The 18,210-nt window shown below is 47.9% G+C and overlaps 1 protein-coding gene across 3 annotated transcripts; it reads left to right on the top strand.

The window, feature by feature from the left end:
• Window positions 1–648: 648 nt before the first annotated feature.
• Window positions 649–17,914, top strand: LOC110304696 (SEC14-like protein 4). 3 transcript variants are annotated; one of them, XM_029484120.2, is made up of 12 exons: window positions 649–874; window positions 4,450–4,525; window positions 11,740–11,783; window positions 12,072–12,131; window positions 12,234–12,422; window positions 14,090–14,185; window positions 14,519–14,579; window positions 15,669–15,752; window positions 16,035–16,141; window positions 16,215–16,354; window positions 16,446–16,615; window positions 17,680–17,914. In XM_029484120.2, exons 3-12 carry the CDS (start codon window positions 11,772–11,774, stop codon window positions 17,808–17,810), a joined length of 1,050 nt encoding a protein of 349 aa, XP_029339980.1. In that variant the 5' UTR covers window positions 649–874; window positions 4,450–4,525; window positions 11,740–11,771; the 3' UTR covers window positions 17,811–17,914. The 3 variants fall into 3 exon arrangements, with proteins under 3 accessions (XP_029339980.1, XP_029339981.1, XP_021031884.1); XM_029484121.2 differs by lacking the exon at window positions 649–874 and adding an exon at window positions 917–1,034; XM_021176225.1 differs by lacking the exon at window positions 649–874 and adding an exon at window positions 1,160–1,274.
• The last annotated feature ends 296 nt before the right edge of the window (window positions 17,915–18,210 follow it).

Below are 18,210 nucleotides of genomic sequence, written 5' to 3'. Positions count from 1 at the left end.
TTATCCAGTATACCAGACATGATGGCCCCTGACTCTATATAATTCCTTCACTGCGGAGGTGGAAGCAGAAAGATCAAGAGTTCAAGATTCTCCTTGGTTACATAGTGAGTCTGAAATATCTTGGTCTACATAAGAACCCTGTCTTTTTTTTTTTTAAGTGTATTTTGTATATTTCAGAATATCTGAAATATACAAATAATGTGAACATACATATATAAGTAAGTAGGAAAACTGAATAACATATTTACTGTTTCTGGTGCTAAGTCATTGAAATCTGATTTGCCGTTTCTACCTAGCACAGACCATACTTGTTCCTGACCAACCACATCTCCAATGGACAATAGTCTCACCTGAGCCCTTGCTTGGTCACCTCCTATCTAAAATTTAATTTGATCCACGGGACAACAGAGGGGAAAGGTCTCAGTGGCCTGTTTCACTATCTCCTCCCTGCTCCTGTGTCACCTGCTTTGCCGAAAATTCATGCCAAGGCAGCTTGTGTTTTCTCATCCTACCCAGAGAGGTCAGCCTACTCAGTGTGGCTGCCTCCCACCTTCTACCTCCCAGAGGCTCACCACCTGGGCCATCCTGTAGTTCCTGCCTGAGCTGACGGCCTTCATACAGGTGTTGAAACTGTGTGTGCCATGCCAGGCATTCTGCTAACACAGGAAACGCGTCTTACCTAATCCCTCCTAACTTCTAGAGGTCTGGAGCCATTTGGCAAATAAGGGCTCTCCTGGCCAGCAAACATTTGTGGAGCGCAGCCTGTGTTCAAGGGAGGGGGCTGGGCTCTCCTTGGGCAAAAGGACTCAGAAGTGGTGGCATTTTCAACTCCCACTTGGCTCCGGAAGTGTGTGCTCCACATACCGGTCCTTAGGTGAGCACTTTCTTAACACCCACTCCCCACATACCTACAGTCCCACCCCTTAAGCGGCAGAGCCCTGAGTGTGGGAAGACCTGGAGGTGAAGGCCACTTGCTACCTCAGACTCTCAGGACGACACCTCTTGAGATCTGGTCACCTCTCTGCCCCCTTAAGGTAGGCTTGATGACCTGGGGCAGACAAAACAAAAGAAAAACAAAAACAGGGGAGCAATGGGTAGGGCGGGGCAGGAACAGGGATTCTCCCTTGGGGCGGGACCCTTCCTTGGGGCGGGACCAGCAGCAGACCTGCTAAGTAAAGCCCAGTGAAGGTGGCAGCAGCTGAGGCCTAGCAGAGAGCACCATGAAAGGACAAGTCGGGGACCTGAGCCCGCAGCAACAGGAGGCTCTGGCCAGGGTGAGGGGTGAGGCGGGAGGCAGGAGGGAAGGCACGGGAGCCAAGCAGTACCCAAGCGACCCGCATTGGCTACAGCTTTATGCAAGGACTGAATGGCGAAGCCAGAGCCTCCCGTGCACACCTGTGCTAGGACCTCTCTCTACCTCTGAGCAACTGCCATGGTGTGTGTGTGTGTGTGTGTGTGTGTGTGTGTGTGTGTGTGTGTGTGTGTGTGTGTGTTTGCAAGTTTAGCCTTCCAGCACAGCTCCACCACCCATCCCTGGCCTCTGTTCCCAGGCCAGTGACTACTGCCAGGCAGATTAGGAGAGCCCTGCCAGATTGCGACAGTGTTTGGTTTGGTTTGGTTTGGTTTCTGTTGCTCGGGTTCCCAGTCTTCTCCCTATCAGACTTACTTGTTTACTTTTAATTATTACAGAGAAATAGAGGGGTTAGGGGGTCTGATTTTTGAGAGCCTCCTGCAGGCTGTACCTGGAGAAGGGAAGGGCTATGAGGAAGGGGAGTCCCACCCAGGTTCACATTCAACCTCGTTTGAAGGGGAAGCTTAAGAATTGTGACAGGAAGCCAGGTACTGAAGGTGTGTAAGTCTGGAATCCCAAACCTTGTGAGACAAAGACCAGAAGATTGTGGGTTCAAGTCCAGCCTGAATTTAGTGACTCTGTCTCAAGGAACAAGAGATGAAGGGCTTGTTTTATAGTGTCTCCCATGCGGAAGAACCTTACAGGGAGACATGAGAATCCTGGGTGAGGAAGGGACCTGGGGATTCAGCCATGTGGAACAGGAGGGACCCACTGATGAGACTCCCAGTGCAGATGGTCTCAGAGGGCACCAGGTGCCTCCTGAGTTCTTTTGGAACTGGAAGCATGGTCTTTGGGAGTGGATTATGATAGAGAACCCCACCAGCCACTCCTGCTTTCTCCACTAACTAAAAGTAACAAATGCTTGCTATTTTAAAACATATAGGAAGAGAAAGGAGGAAGGAGGGGGAGGCTAAGGACAGCCCAGAGCTCTGTACTGCCTTGCCCTGGATCACTTCCTTCCAGAGTCCTCCTGAGCTAGGGTGGACCACTGTGGTCACACTTCCAGACACACAGTCTTCAGTGTGGCACTGTAAGGTGGCTTCTCTCCGGGGCTGAGTTAGGAGTCACCTGGAGGGGAGGATGGGTGCAGCGTTATTGTTTTTTACAGGGCACTGGCCCCTTTCACACCCTCCAACCCCCACCCCTGACAAAGTTTCCTCTGGCTCCTGAGGAAGCGGCTGCTTTCTGGTGTGAATCCTCCCTTTGCCTGCTGGGAGCCAGGCTTCAAACCTACCGCTGTGTGCACCCGAGAACACCACACAGACGGCAGAGGGGGGCGGCTATGAATTTACCAAAAAAGAAAAAGGCCAAAGAGGAGAAGTTGTTTTTTGGGAGGGGTTCTTTTTGTTTGTTTGTTTGTTTATAGATTTATTAATTTGTGTATACGAGCCCTTTATCTGCATGTCAGAATTGGGCATCAGATTCCATTACAGATGGTTGTGAGCCACCACGTGGTCGCTAGGACCTCTGGAAGAGCAGTCAGTTCTCTTAACCGCTGAGCCATCTCTGCAGCCCAAGGAGAAGTCGTTAAATGCACAGCTGCATAGTGATAATCCCCCAACTCAGGTGGTGCGGGCCGGTCTGTCACAGCAGCTAACTGGAAGTTTAGTCATCTCATAGGCTACTTGTGCAGGGTTATCAGCTGCACCCGAGGCTGGCTTTAGTAAACTGCAGAGCACCAGTTATTTCCAGACTGGCCTCTAGGTGTTACGCTGTAAATGTGCATCATCAGGCCCCAAGTGCTCATGTTCCGATTGCTGCAGTGTAGGAATTTCTACCTTTACGTTTGGCCTTTTTTTTTTTTTTCACATATTCCTTTTTAATTGTGTGAACAAAGCCAAATGCAGTCCCCTGTCATTCTCTGTTGGATTATCATTATTAGCCAGGCGTGGGAGCATACACCGTTAATCCCAACCCTGGGGAGGCAGAGGTAGGATGATCTCTTTGAGTTCCAGGCCAGTCTGGTTTACACAGTAAGACCTTGTCTCAAAATAACAATTATTTTTGCTGCTTTTAAGAAATTTGGGGTATCTAGCCCTGAATGGCTTCAAACCCACCAGATCCACCTACATCTGCCTCTTGGGTACTAGGCCCAGGCTTATAGAGGGGTGTGTGTGTGTGTGTGTGTGACTATATGAGTGTTTTACCTGAATGCACATCTGTGCATCACATGCGTGCCTGGTGCCGGAGAGGGACAGAAGAGGGGCATTGGATCTCCTGAAACTGGAGTTAGAGATGGTGGTGGGACTCGATATGAGTGCTAGGGATCAGACTTGGGTCCTCTGGAGGAAGATCCAGTTCTCTTTAACTGATGAGCTCTCTCTCCAACCCTGTAGGTTTTCTTTCTTCCTCTTTTTGAGATATACTTTCCATTTGTAGCCCAGGCTAGTCGAAAACTCATGATCCCCCTGCCTCAACTTCCTGAGTGCTAGGGCTACAGACTTGTGCCATCACACCTGGTTTACGTGTTTATTTTAAACACATTCAAGCCTTTGATTGGGCAAATTTGACATTACCTTCATTTCACAAATGAGGAAGAGAAACTCAGAAAGAGTAACCTTCTCTAATTCCAACCATCAGGATGCAATTTCTGGGGTAATGTTTCTAGCACTGCCAGGCTAGCCTTCATTAGAATTACCCTGGAGTGTGGGAGAAAAGGCTGGGGTTCTGGTACTTATGTACCAGAACCAAGGGGAAGGCTCTGGTACTAGCCAGGGAACTTGTCTCCCAAGAAGAGATTCAAACAGTTCTGACCACCTTGCAGGACAGACTGGAGCCCAAACAATGTTGGGTCAGTGATGGGAAGACCCACCCCTTGTTAGGACTTGCCGTTTGTTTAAACTTAAGCCTCATTCCTGGACCACAAAGGACCACTAGTAGGTAGGGGGGGTCACTGGACCTCTTGTTTGTCTTTACGATCAATCGTGGCCACACTGAATGAATTTCCTGTCTCAGCTTCTCACTGTAGCTTGCCTAGTAACTAACTGGCTTGCTGGGGACAGGCGGCCACGCCCACCTCGTTTGCGCTGCCAGGGCCCAGGCTCTGACCCAGATGACCAGGAACACTCTGACCATCACACCCATCCTTTGCCTCCTAGTTCCGGGAGAATGTCCAGGATCTGCTGCCCACCCTGCCCAAGGCCGATGACTACTTCCTTCTGCGATGGCTCCGAGGTGAGGTCATGGGGGTCAGGGAGGCAGAGAGCGAGGGAACGTAGAGAAAGGAGCAAGGCAGCAAGTGGGACACCGCAGGGAACAAGCTTGCTGTGATACAGGCTTCCCATCGGCCTGCTCTAGGCCAGCTAAATCTAAGCTCCACTACTCTCAAAAGCGCAGCGCTGACTCCTCTGAACCTTAGGCTCTCTCTCCAGAGTGGGCATGAGTCACCTGAGTGAAAGAGAAACGAGGACAAGACTGTTTGCAGTGATGGGTCGAGCTGGTTTATTGTAGGTGTGAGGGAGAGCATAGCCAGACTCTGGTCCGGTCCAGACTGACCTGGGCCATGGGGGTGGGGCTGAGAGAGGAAGGGGCGGGGCAAAGGGAGTACCTGGGAACCTAGAGCACCTAGAGACAGGGTAGGAAAAGTGGCTGAGGTTATACAGAGACCAGAGGCTGGGGAAAGGGAAGCCCAGCCCCTGGACTGGAGAGTTTAGGCTAGGGGGGGCGGGGCATGCCAGCCAGGATGACTCTGTAAGATGTCAGTATGTACTGATTGCTGCCAGGAGAGCCTGGTGGCCAGAGTCCACTTTGATATGTTAAACAGGCACCTCAGTTAGCCATTTGTCCTGAGTTTGAGACTTAGCCTCACTAAGTGTGCAGAGTTTTATTTATAGACTTAAAAAGGCCAAACATTACAGCACTGTGTGCTGTGTGTTGGTGCAAGTGGCCGTCAGAGATTGCTGCTGGGTGCTTTCCATAATCACTTTATTTATTGAGCAGGGCCTCTTGCTGAACCTAGAACTTGCTGAATAACTAGTCTAACTAGACAGCTCACTCCAGGGACGCCTCTGCCTCCGCCTCCGCCTCTGCCTCCCATGTTTTGGGATTACACGTGAGCTATTACAGAGGTGCTAGACTATGAACTAGTCTTTGTGCTTGTGTGGCAACACTTCACTGAGCCATCTCCCTAGTTCTTACCTTTCCCCAATCTGTCAGTCAGAACCTGAGAACCTGAAGCCTGGCCCCAGTGACTTGTGGTTTCTTATGCAAACACTAGAGCCCAACTCCAAAGGACCTATGTGTCCCTCTCCTAATGGTCAGTCTCAAGAAAACGAACTGGTTCTGTAAAATCTGCTACTTTATAAGTAGCCTGCTGTTCTGTCCAGATATGGAGACCAGCTGGACAACTAAGTAACTTCCCTTATCTCTAATGAAAACCTAACTCCCGTTGTTTCCTCTCAGGGGGCAACTGCTCCTCTCTCAGAGCTGTTCACCTTCTGTTTCTACTAACCATTTGTTTTCTTTAATGAGTCTGTTCTTTGTCTGTCCGAGTCTTCTAATACTTTTACCACAGTGTCTTTTCAGGGCCTCCCCAGCTTGGCCCTGAACACTATCTTTAAAACTGGGTTTTGACTTCAGTCCCCTGGGGGCATTGAACAAACACAAAGAAGGAGCTGAAGTTAATGGTAGAGAAGGGGCTTCTTATAGAAGTCACAGAAGTCTGGAGAAGTAATACCAGAAATGGCACAGGGCTTGGTGGATGGGGAAATGACTTTAACTCACAGGATAGAGTTTGTACTTTAGGTAAATCATTCCAGAACGTGGGCACAAGGCGCCTGGTTTAAATAGTTGTCAGCAAGACAAGGTTGTGAGTCCCCACTCCACATGTGCTGGCACAGTCCTGGCGAAAAGCTGGCCTGTGTTGTGGGCAGGGCTATGATCCCTGTCTTCAAGATGCTGAGTTAAAGATGAGGTCATCAGGCCTACACGAAGGAAGCCTGTCCTGGAGGCTGCTCCTCGCTTCTGTTCTCTCTGTGCTTTTTAAAATCCAGTTTTAGAAACTTTATTTTAAAAAGTTATAGGTTTTCAGAAAGAAAAAATAAATCCCAGGGGATCAACAAAAACTTGTAGAATTCCTATATGAAGTAATATCCAATTATTATTATTATTATTTAAAGATTTATTTATTATTATATCTAAGTATACTGTAGCTGTCTTCAGACACACCAGAGGAGAGCATCAGATCTCATTACGGATAGACGGATGGTCATGAGCCACCATGTGGTTGCTGGGAATTGAACTCAGTACCTTCAGAAGAGCAGTCGGTGCTCTTAACCACTGAGCCATCTCTCCATCCCAATATCCAATTATTTAATATAATGAGAACTCAGGTACAACTCAAACCAGCCACGAAACCTATAAAACTTCTAGAATTTTAACTTAGAGCAGAAAAGATGCACACACACCAAACGAACAAAAACCTTTAAATGTTAATATATTTAGAGGTTGTTGTGTCTGGCCAGTAGATCACAACCTGGGTTCTAGCCTGGAAAGGCATTTTGGAAACCTGGAAGAGAAGAGGGGCTGGGCTGCGCGAGATAAGGAAGGAACCAAGACAAAGGTCTCTGCTCAAGGTTCAAATTTTACTATTTCGGCACTCCGTTATGAAGGAAGGGGGAGGAGCCCAATTCCCACCAAATAATCTTGGAGTCCAGTAGCAGGGTGATCACATGATGGCTTCAAACAGCAAAGCGGCAGGTTCCAGCAGTGGGCGTGGCAGAATGATTGAGCGGGAAGCTCCACCCCTGAGCAAGCAGGTTTCAGGCTGGGGGAGGGGAGACTACATCTCCTCCCTGTTGTTAATAAAAATTAAAAAAAAAGAAAAGGCTGGGCTGAGGCAAAAAATTTATCTATGCTCAATAGTTCTGCCTGAATTCTTAGGGCTAAAGAAAAAAACCCATCTCCGTGGGATTCCCTAACTTTTCTTATGGTAAACCGTATCTGGATAAGACTGTCCTTTCTATCCTAGTAAACCACTAACAGAATAGCGCTGAGCTGTAGGCTCTGACTTTATAATGCTAATTAGTGCTGAATAGGTAACTTCCTAGTTGAATTTTAAGTAGGGCGTTGGAACCCTGACTGAACAAATTCGAAATGCACTCTACACTGAGTTGATATTCCTCCGCATTTTGGATGACAGGCGGGAAACAGGGAGAAGGGGGTAACGACCGGCTCCGTAGTACAAGGCCAATTGGCTTTTTTAGGGTGGGAGGCAGTGAAGGGCTTGCCCTTCCAACAGTACGGTCTCCAACCTCTCTAACCCCTATTAATTAAGTTTAAAAAGGCCATGCTTAACTGAGGTGATCAAATGATTTTCTCATCCGTAGATGAGTGGGCTTTTAACCTTGGCTTGGGTGGACATTGACCCGATTCCTCCCGTGGGTGCTATCATGACCCACACCTGTGGCTCTTGGTATCTTTTGGGGAGGGGAGGCAGAGCCTTAGATATTTTTGGTTTTTAGCTGGAATTAGATACCAACCTCCTTCAAACCGGGTATAATGCACAGAGGACTCAGAACTGGTCAAGCTGGACCTCTCCTTGCAGTAGTTCTCTGCACCAAGCGATACCCTTACCGTATTCATATGATCACGAACCAGTATGCACAGTTCTGAGTACTGTGCAGCTCCTAAAGGAGAATTGTCAACGTTAGATTTAGCAAGGCCTAGGCAAGAATTATGTCATTAGTAACACCACGATTTGTGGCTAAAATAGGAGCTGGAAGTCTTCTTCCTCATCCCTGTTATTCCCATAGCCTGAGGAACTAAGGACACCTTGCAGTAACAGCAAGGGTGAAAAGCCAGAGGCCAGCTAAGGGACTAAGCCCATCTATCAAAATAAAAACCAATCTCTATTAATATTTGAAATTTCTACTTTTCTAGCCCTCTTGGTAAACCTAAATTTTAACTCAGACTGAAAGCCATGTGCTGGAATGTCCTTGGAATGAAGATATCAGTTGCCACCTGTGTGCTTTTGGGGGCGGGGGTTGTACGCCTGCTGGTCTGGCTGGAGAACGTTAATTAACCTGCTTGAAAGACAAGTCTTAAATTTGTAATCAAACTACAAGCGGCAGTCAATGGAACAATGGCCGTTTTAACCATAACTTTTAAGTTTCTTGTGCAAAGTTAGGATAATATCTACAACCTTGGGAAAGCAAAACCCAAGTTTAAAACAATTTATCATCTTTAAAATCAATATTAAAAGCATTACTATCATATTACAAAGTTTGGCTGCCAATTAATACCTATGAATACCTATTAAAGCAAGCTTTAACACTTTAATAAAGAGGCATTGTTTTAAATCTTATCTTAAATTTTACTATTTAGGATAGGAACCACATTAATTATTATCTAAACTAGAAATATCTTTAGAGACCCAGCCTCTTGGCCTGCCTTATGCCACGTGTCAGAAGGACTCTAAACTTGAGTTATCAAATTTAACACTAACCATCTGTAGCAATGTAACAATTATTAATCTTAACCAACAACGTATGAGCTGAATGTGAAAACATGCAGAGCATATTATCAATAAAAAAGAACCAAATGAAGCAGTTAATTTTAGACCAATCAGAGAATATTAATTTTTGTAGCTATAATCATAGAATAAAAGGCACTTTACCATTTGTCAAACACATTAATCATGAACCATTTATCAGCTTTTTTACTCCAAAACTAAGAGGCTGTGCACTCGCCCTTTTTTCCTAAAACAGTTTTTCCAGCAGGGGCCCTCCTGCCATGTGTCTGATTCCTTGCTGAAGCGTGTGGCAGCTCTCAGCTTTGCAGATAAAGTTTTTTATACCATCTTTATTATCCAACATAAAACATTGAACATTCATTCATACAGACTGGACACGAACATACATGAATTGAACACGAGAACAGATTGGTGCACCAGACATTAGACAGGACACAAAAGGGGACACAGTACTACTTCTGTGTACTTCTAAGGCCCAAAGAGAACAAAGCATGGCACTCCTGAAATTTCTCTCTGCTTTTTGGGACATTTTCCTCCCTCATGATGCAATCTGCCTGATTATTAATTTCCTTTTAATAAACCCTTTCTTTTCTCACGCCTAAAAATGTAGCTTCGGAGAGCCACGGCCTACCGCCTGTTATAATACCCAGCTCCTGTTAAGCTTCACTGCTGAACCTAAGTGAACCAGCACTTGGGTTTAACGCTGTCTCAGCTTAGCCCATACCTTCTCCGGTATGAATTTCCTTTATCCTTTAATTATTCCATGGAGCTCCAAACCAGCAGTGCCTCTTCCAAAAATCCTTTGCTGTTTCTCAGTCCCGTGTTCGTTCGCCAAATGTTGTGTCTGGCCAGTAGATCACAACCTGGGTTCTAGCCTGGAAAGGCATTTTGGAAACCTGGAAGAGAAGAGGGGCTGGGCTGTGCGAGGGGAGACTACAAGAGGTGTCACATTCAATTTGGTAGTCTGTAGACATATTTAACTATCAAAATTAGATTAAATTAAGACTTCAAGCCATTGTCTCACTAGCTACGCTTGCATTCCTCAGTAGCCACATTCAGCTAGTGGCTGCCACTCTGAGCAGTTCAGAGATGGTGGGGACCATTTGATGGACAAGCACTGATGCAGGAGACTCTAATAAGCACATAGGTGGAGGGAAAGGCAGGCTAAAAGCCCAGGGCTTCTTCTCAGACACGGGGAGTGATGCTCACACTGACAAGCCACTGCTTACGATTGTTTGGTCTCTGACTGTGGGACTGGAGCCCCTAGGAGACAAGTTCAGGCTCAGTTGAAGCCGTTGAGGATTGAGATGGGCTTCCTGTGCGTGCAGTAAATGACTTGTAGAGGAGAGGCTGAGCGAGGGGCCTCTGTGGTCACTTCTTGAAGTGGTTCATGAACAGGGCAAAAGGCTGTCTGGCAGGAAAGTCACCTTGCACTTGGACATCTCTGGTGGTGCATTGCACTTCAGTTCCATCAATAGGAAATATGATAGCAAGCTAGTAGCATTAAAAAGAAGCTGCCAAGGCGTTTCTCAAAATAGACTGTAACTGTGAGCTGGAGGCATGCCTGTAGTTCCAGCTGTTTGGGAGGCTGAGGCAGGAGGATTGCTTGAACGCTCAGAAGAGTCACAAAACCAGAAATCACATCTGCAGAAACTTTCACAGAGGTAAAGATACTCAAAAAATATCCAAGGTCTGCTGAGAGATGGCACACACCTTTAATTTAATCTCAGGACTCAGGAGGCAGAAGCAGGCAGATCTCTGAGTTTGAAGCCAGCCTCAGGGCCTACAGAGTGAGTCCCAGGACAGCCAGGGCTACACACAGGGGGGAATACATATATGTGTGTGTGTGTGTGTGTGTGTGTATATGTATGTATATGTATATGTACATATATATGTATATGTGTGTATATGTATTTATATACGTGTATATATGTATATATACATATGTGTGTATGTATGTGTGTGCATATATATATATATATATATATATATATATATATATATATATATTCCAGGACTAGCGAGATGGCCTGAGTGCATTAAGTTATGTGCTGAGCAAATGAAGACCAAGTTTCTTTTCACAGCATCCATATAAACATCAAACCCCAGCATGGTCTTTGTGTAACCTCACACATCTAACATTGACCCCAGACTCCACATTCATGTGCACACACATACACATGAGCAAACACATGTGCTACACACAAAATTTCTGGACCCAGAGTGCATTCTAAGGGTATTAGGAAAAATGAGAACATCCTAATTTTGTCCTCATGAGCCTCTAGGGACCAGCTCATCCTAGCAGTTCTAAATAATGTATTTATTTGTTTATGTGTTTATTTGTTATTTATTAGGGGGTGGGAGGACTCATGCAACCAGTGTACATGGAGGCTGGAGAGGTTTGTAGATTGGATTTGTTCCTTCTGTCATGTGGGTTCCAGAGATCAAACTCAGGTCATCAGGCTTGGTGGCTGAATGAAAAAAAAAAAAAGAAAAAAGAAAGAAAGAAAGAAAGAAAGAAAGAAAGACAGACAAAAGGGAAGGACTGCTCCTAGCTATGGTGGAGGAGAAAGGCTATAGAAAGGACAGCATAGCGAGGGGCAAGGATAAGCCTAAACCAGGCCTTGTGAGGAGACAGGGAAGGGCAGGGCCAGACCAAGAGGCCAGGAGGGTAAGGGTAGACCAAAAAAATCTGGTAACCAAAATGGTTGGATTATATAGAGAAGGGCAGCCCAGTCCCTGGGTTGGAGAAATTTAGGGTAGGGGCCAGCTATGTCAGCCATAACCTGGAACAGGTAGGGACTGAGGGATGCTGGGAGAACCTGGCATCTACAGCCACTTTGGTATGTCCAATGTCACCTCCCTTAGCCTTTTGTTCCCGGTTTCAGACCTAACAGTCCTCCCCATGTTTTTGCAGCTCGGAACTTTGACCTTAAGAAATCTGAGGACATGCTCCGAAAGGTAGGATCCCTATGTCCTGACTCCCCCACCCCCTTGGCAGATCCAGGTTTCTGGCCAGCAAAGGCTGTCCCTTCTCAGATTTCTTTTTCCATCCTCCTGGGTCTTTTTTGAACAAAACCTGAGCCCCTCCTCCTCAAGCCCTTCTCCCACCTCCATCCTCAGTTCTGAGGAGCCTAGGGTGCTCTGGTAGAGTCTTGTGGCTGTGAGCAGAGACCTGGCCTTGTGTCCCTAATACTTGGGGAGACTTTGGGAACAGACAGATTCTGCAGCTCCTGCATGTCCCTGCAGCATGTGGAGTTCCGGAATCAGCAGAACCTGGACCAGATCCTGACGTGGCAGGCACCAGAGGTGAGCCCCTTGCAGTATCCCCAGGCCTGCTGGTGCCCTCCCCCATCTCACCACTGGATGGTGCAGTGTGTGCTGGCTTAAGTCAGGACTTTATGTGTCCAGGTGATCCAACTCTATGACTCTGGTGGTCTGTCTGGCTATGACTACGAAGGCTGCCCTGTGTGGTTTGACATCATTGGGACACTGGACCCCAAAGGCCTTTTTATGTCAGCCTCTAAGCAGGACATGATCCGGAAGCGTATCAAAGTCTGTGAGATGCTTCTCCATGAGTGTGAGCTGCAGAGTCAAAAGGTGAGTGGTGCGGTTCAGGTGGTAGGGTGTGTGGTGGCCTTAATGTGTCCAAATGGGATACTAGGTACCGCAAGGATCAGCACCTTGTCTCTCTAAAACTCACCAGCTCTCAGTATGGTTTTCTCCCTCTTTAATCCCTCAGTGAGCATCTGTGTGTGTGTGTGTGTGTGTGTGTGTGTGTGTGTGTGTGTGTGTGTGTGTGTGCGCGCGCGCGCGCGCGCATTGGTGGGGAGGGAGGGAGGGAGAGAGAGAGAGAGAGAGAGAGAGAGAGAGAGAGAGAGAGAGAGAGAGAGAGAGAGACTCTGCAGTTAAGGTCACTAATGCCTGTCTTCCTTCTAGCTGAGTTTGTGAAGTGCCTGCTGAGCAAGCACAAAGACACATTCAGATTCCCAGCACCCACATAAAAAGCCAGGCCTTGACATTGACCCTGGGTGTAGTGAGAGCCCTTAGCTCTGTTCTCAGGATTTCTTAGAACAGCCAGCTTTGCTCATGGCAGAGTTAGTCACTTCTGTCGATTCTCTAACTAGGAAAACTGATGGCCAACCGGAGACGTTTTGTGCTTCCCACAAGGGATTTAAGGAGAGACTACAGAGTTACTAATATATGTAATTATATATGTAAAATATATATCATATACATCACAGGTGTAATATATCATATATCACCATACATTTTGTATCTTCATATATTTTATATATGAATATATATTATATGTAAATGTTCATGTATTCATATATAAATTATTACATGCACACACACACACATATATGAAACCCTAGTGCCAATGAGATCGCTGAGAGGGTAAAGGCTCTTGCAACCATGCCTGACAACCTGAGCTCAATTCCTGGAACTAACATGGTGGGAGGAGAGAACTGACTCCTGCAAGCTGTCTTATGACTTCCATACAAGCGCTATGGTATGCACATGCGCACATATACACACCTGCTACACATGATAGCTAGCTAGACAGACAGACAGATATTTAAACACACACACACATTTGGATCTGATCTGGTAGTGCATCCCTTTAATCCCAGTACTTGGGAGACAGAGGCAGACGGAGCTCTGTGAGTTTGAGACCAAAGAGATCCTTTCTTGAAAAGCAAACAAGCATATATACATGGAACCCTCAGGAGTGCAGCTTCTGTTCCAAGAAGGCCTCATATTCCCCTGGACAGGTCTCGTCTCCTGCCCCCAAGGGCACTCTTACCTCTGCATCTTTCAGAGTGAATCCAGTGCAGAGGGCAACCCTGTTGGTCTTGTGAATCAGAAATAGGAGCCCAGCACTTGCCATGGTGCATGTGGGGAGATAGAGAACCAGTTCTCCTTCCATCACGTGGGTCCCAGGAGTTGAACTCGGGTCATTGGCTTGGCAGCAAGAACCTTTACATGTTGAGCCATCTTCTCAACCCCCAAATCATGGTTTAGCCACACTCCAGGACAGTGTTGAGCAAACTGTGATGATAATCAAAGAGCCTACAGCCTCTGCTAGGACTCAGACTCAACATCCCTTCACATCCTAGGTGAATACCATCTGTTTGGGACATGTCAGGGGCTTGACAGGCCACTCTGCCGTGGGTTGTGGGAGGCAAGAAGAAGGAGAGGGATGGCCAGGATGCCCTGTGTGGATCAAGATCTAAGCAGTGTGCCTGGTCTGTTCCACACAGCTGGGCAGGAAGATTGAGAGGATGGTGATGGTGTTCGACATGGAAGGGCTGAGTCTGAGGCACTTATGGAAGCCAGCTGTGGAGGTCTACCAGCAGGTAAGGCAGGGGACAAGGGTAACAACAGCTCCAGGTCAAGAGGGACCCACCGCACACAACAGCTTCCCATCCATGGGAAAGTAGAGACAGCCTCCAGGGAACCTGTGGACCAGCCTGGCCTTGAGATGCTGTTCGTGGGACCACTGGAGGAGAAGGAAGAGGAGGAGGAGGAGGAGGAGGAGGAGGAGGAGGAGGAGCAAGGACAACCCAGAGAGGCTGCACACATCATGGGGAAGGCCAGGGTGGGCCTCTTGCTGCTGCAGCAGAGCTGCAGAAGTCTAGGCAATCAAGGTGCTGGGCACAACCATGACAAATGTCATTTTGACTTCACAGTTTTTTGCCATCTTGGAGGCAAATTATCCTGAGACGGTGAAAAATTTAATCGTTATTCGAGGTGAGTCGGTGCCTGGGGAGAGGAGACTGAGGAGGGGTGATAGTAAAGAAGCCTTTGAATTAGAAATTCTCTAAGTCATCTCTTGTAGGGAATAAGGGTTTTGATTTTTTTGTTTTTGTTTTTGTTTTTTTTTTTATTATTTCTTTTATGTATGTGAGTACACTGTAGCTATCTTCAGACACACCAGAAGAGGGCATCGGATCCCATTACAGATGGTTGTGAACCACCATGTGGTTGCTGGGAATTGAACTCAGGACCTCTGGAAGAGTAGTCGGTGTTCTTAACTGCTGAGCCATCTCTCCAGCCCCGTTATAGGGAATAAGATTTTTGTTTGTATTTTTAAGACCATTCTTTTGCAGACTGGTATTTCTGTAATGTGCAAAATCTTGCCCTGGTATGTGGCAGCCATGTTAGTTTCTCAATGTTTGCTGCTGTTTTCTTGCTCATCTTGGTGTTGACTGGGCCAGTGGCCATGGGCCAAACTGACTGATGGATATTCTGTGAGAAAGGATGGCCCCTGTCTCCAATGGCCATCCCAAATTCCCTGGATCCAGATGGCCTGGGTTCACATCTAGCTAGTGCTGTCATCTCAAGCAAGTGGGTTTCATCTCACTGAGGCTCAGCCTTCCCATGTTGTGAAGTGGGGACACCATGGCACCCACCCCCTGTGAGATAGTTGGATGCTGAATGAGAACATTATGCATAAAACCTGGCCCACAAAACATGCTCACTGGGCGAGCAGGTGCCCTTGGGGTGGGACAGGATATCTAAAGCAGACTTCCCCACCTACTTTCACCCAAAGGACTCTAAAGTCACCTAGCAAAACTCTGAGTCAGGAAAAGGAGAGATGTCCTCAAGGAATCACCATGGCTGGCTGTGGGTTCAGTTTGTGCCCAACTCCCTATGACTAGATTATGGGACTCTGCTGACTGCTGAGAACCAGGCGCCGTGCCGACAGCCCTAAGGTGCAGCAGGGCATGGCAGAATCCAGACCTGAGCACCTCCTGCCCCGTGCATCACCACGGCTGTGGTTTTGTGCAGCTGCATTTCCTCTTGTCCAGCTTCCCAATGGAGTTCTGTATGTTTCAGCCCCCAAGCTCTTCCCAGTGGCCTTCAACCTGGTCAAATCATTCATGGGAGAGGTGACACAAAAGAAGATAGTGATTCTGGGAGGTACGTGCCTTCACCCATGGCCCCTAGCCAGGGCCAACTCTGTGCTTGTCTGGAAAACAGAGGCTGCTGCCAAAGGCCGCCTTCATCCGGGACAGTCTCTTCACAACCATGGCCTGGCCTCCTCAGCACACAGAGTGGGCTTCCAGTTCCAGATCATAGCCGAAGAGCTAGAAAGCAAGCTCCTGTGTGTGCTGTGTAGACTCTCAGGGAAGCAAGCGGTCCCCTCTGTGGGCTCTCAGTTGGCCTCCTAGAGCCCCTCAGAAGCCCCTGGTCCTTACACAGGTAACTGGAAACATGAGCTTCTCAAGTTTGTGAGCCCTGACCAGCTGCCTGTGGAATTTGGGGGCACTATGACTGATCCTGATGGTAACCCCAAGTGTCTGACCAAGGTACAGGATGCCCATGGGATGGGAGGGGGAGACCTCCTGCCCCACTGTTAGCTTACCCACCTCTGACTCACAGATCAACTATGGGGGTGACGTGCCCAAGCGCTATTACCTGAGCAATCAGGAGAGGCCACAGTATGAGCACAGTGTGGTCGTGGGCCGAGGCTCCTCCCACCAAGTGGAGAATGAGATCCTGTTCCCAGGCTGTGTGCTCAGGTAGGGACAGTGACTATCATATGCCTGGGCACAGCCAGAAGGGCCTCCCAGCCCACACAGGAGGTCGTCAGTGGACTCTTATCTGCCCCAGGTGGCAGTTTGCTTCAGATGGTGGAGACATCGGCTTCGGAGTTTTCCTGAAGACCAGGATGGGGGAGCGGCAGAAGGCTGGGGAGATGGTGGAGGTGCTGCCCAGCCAGCGCTACAATGCCCACATGGTGCCCGAGGATGGGAGCCTCACCTGCCTCAAGGCTGGAGTCTGTAAGAGCTTCAAGCTTTCCTGCAGTTGTCTTTGTGATGGAAAGAAGGCCAGCTATCTTGGACCAGTCTGGTCTTTCTGGGTTCCCTCTATGTCCAACTTCCAGGGAGAGTGTAGGGCTGTAACTAAGGACTCCAGGGTTGCAGTCTTCAGAGTCTTGGATCTGGAGTGTAGATGTGAGGGAGGAGGTGCATTGTATAATAGCCAAAGCTCAGCACTAAGAGACAGCTAACTAGGCATCCAGGATTTTTGTCAGAGGTCCATGAAAGGGGCCTGCCCAGTTGTCTGAACTGCAAACATCCCAAAGAGGTGGCTAGAACTGATGTCAGTTTCACCAGAAACAATGTGGTGTAGAGTCTTAGCCAGCTTTCCATATTGTACTCAAATACCCAAGGCAATTGGCTAAGGGAAGAAAAAAAAAAGAGTAGGGGAGGGGATGTTACCATACCAAACAGTTCTAGAGGTTCCAGTCCTACCCATGGGCCTGCTCAGCCTGTCCCCAAACTCACAGGGCTGTCCTTACACTGCTGTCACCTCTCTGTCCTTATGCTGCTGTCACCTCTCTGTCCTTATGCTGCTGTCACCTCTCTGTCCTTATGCTGCTTGTCACCTCTCCTGTCCTTTTTTTTTTTTTCAGAGACCTTTTAGGTTTGTTTTTTTTTTTAATTAAGATTTATTTATTTATTATATGTAAGTACACTGTAGCTGTCTTCAGACACTCCAGAAGAGGGCGCCAGATCTCGTCACGGATGGTTGTGAGCCACCATGTGGTTGCTGGGATTTGAACTCTGGACCTTTGGAAGAGCAGTCGGGTGCTCTTACCCACTGAGCCATCTCACCAGCCCCACCTCTCCAGTCTTATGCTGCTGTCACCTCTCTGTCCTTATGCTGCTTGTCACCTCTCCTGTCTTATGCTGCTGTCACCTCTCTGTCCTTATGCTGCTGCCACCTCTCTGTCCTTATGCTGCTGTCACCTCTCTGTCCTTATGCTGCTGTCACCTCTCCTGTCTTTATGCTGCTGTCACCACTCTGTCCTTATGCTGCTGTCACCTCTCTGTCCTTGCAGATGTCCTGCGCTTTGACAACACCTACAGCCTCCTGCATACCAAGAAGGTCGGCTACACTGCCGAGGTGCTTCTTCCAGACAAGGCCTGTGAGGAGAAGTTGCAGTTCAATGAGCCCTCCTTAGGACAGTGAAGACTCTGGCCACCTCTGATTTTACTCCATCCAACTCCTTCACACACCCCTACCCCTTGCACCCCAGGCAGGGTGATGCTGAACATGGCTACAGAGATCTCCAACCCTTGTCTCCATCTTAGCCTCCCTTCGTACTACTCAGACACAGACCAGCACTTTCATCCCCTGTACCCAGAGAATGGGGCTAAGGGTGACATCACATGTCCACTGAGAAAGGACACTGCCCCATGGTCTCATCCTTCTGAAGATACCCACACACCCATGGTTCAGCCATGCCTGGTATCCCAGATGGGATTGGATACATGAAATCCACGTCTGGTTCCCCACAGGAAGCACAGCTGCAGGTTGGCTTCTCTCCAACTGGAGGTCAGCAAGGATGGGAAGGGCCAGCTGGAGGCAG

This window comes from Mus caroli, unplaced genomic scaffold (assembly GCF_978045245.1).
Source record: "Mus caroli unplaced genomic scaffold, Mus_caroli_1 scaffold_13, whole genome shotgun sequence".
Classification (NCBI taxonomy): Eukaryota; Metazoa; Chordata; class Mammalia; order Rodentia; family Muridae; genus Mus; species Mus caroli.
The sequence above is the reverse complement of the archived record's forward strand: the minus strand, read 5'-3'. Positions and strand labels throughout refer to the sequence as shown.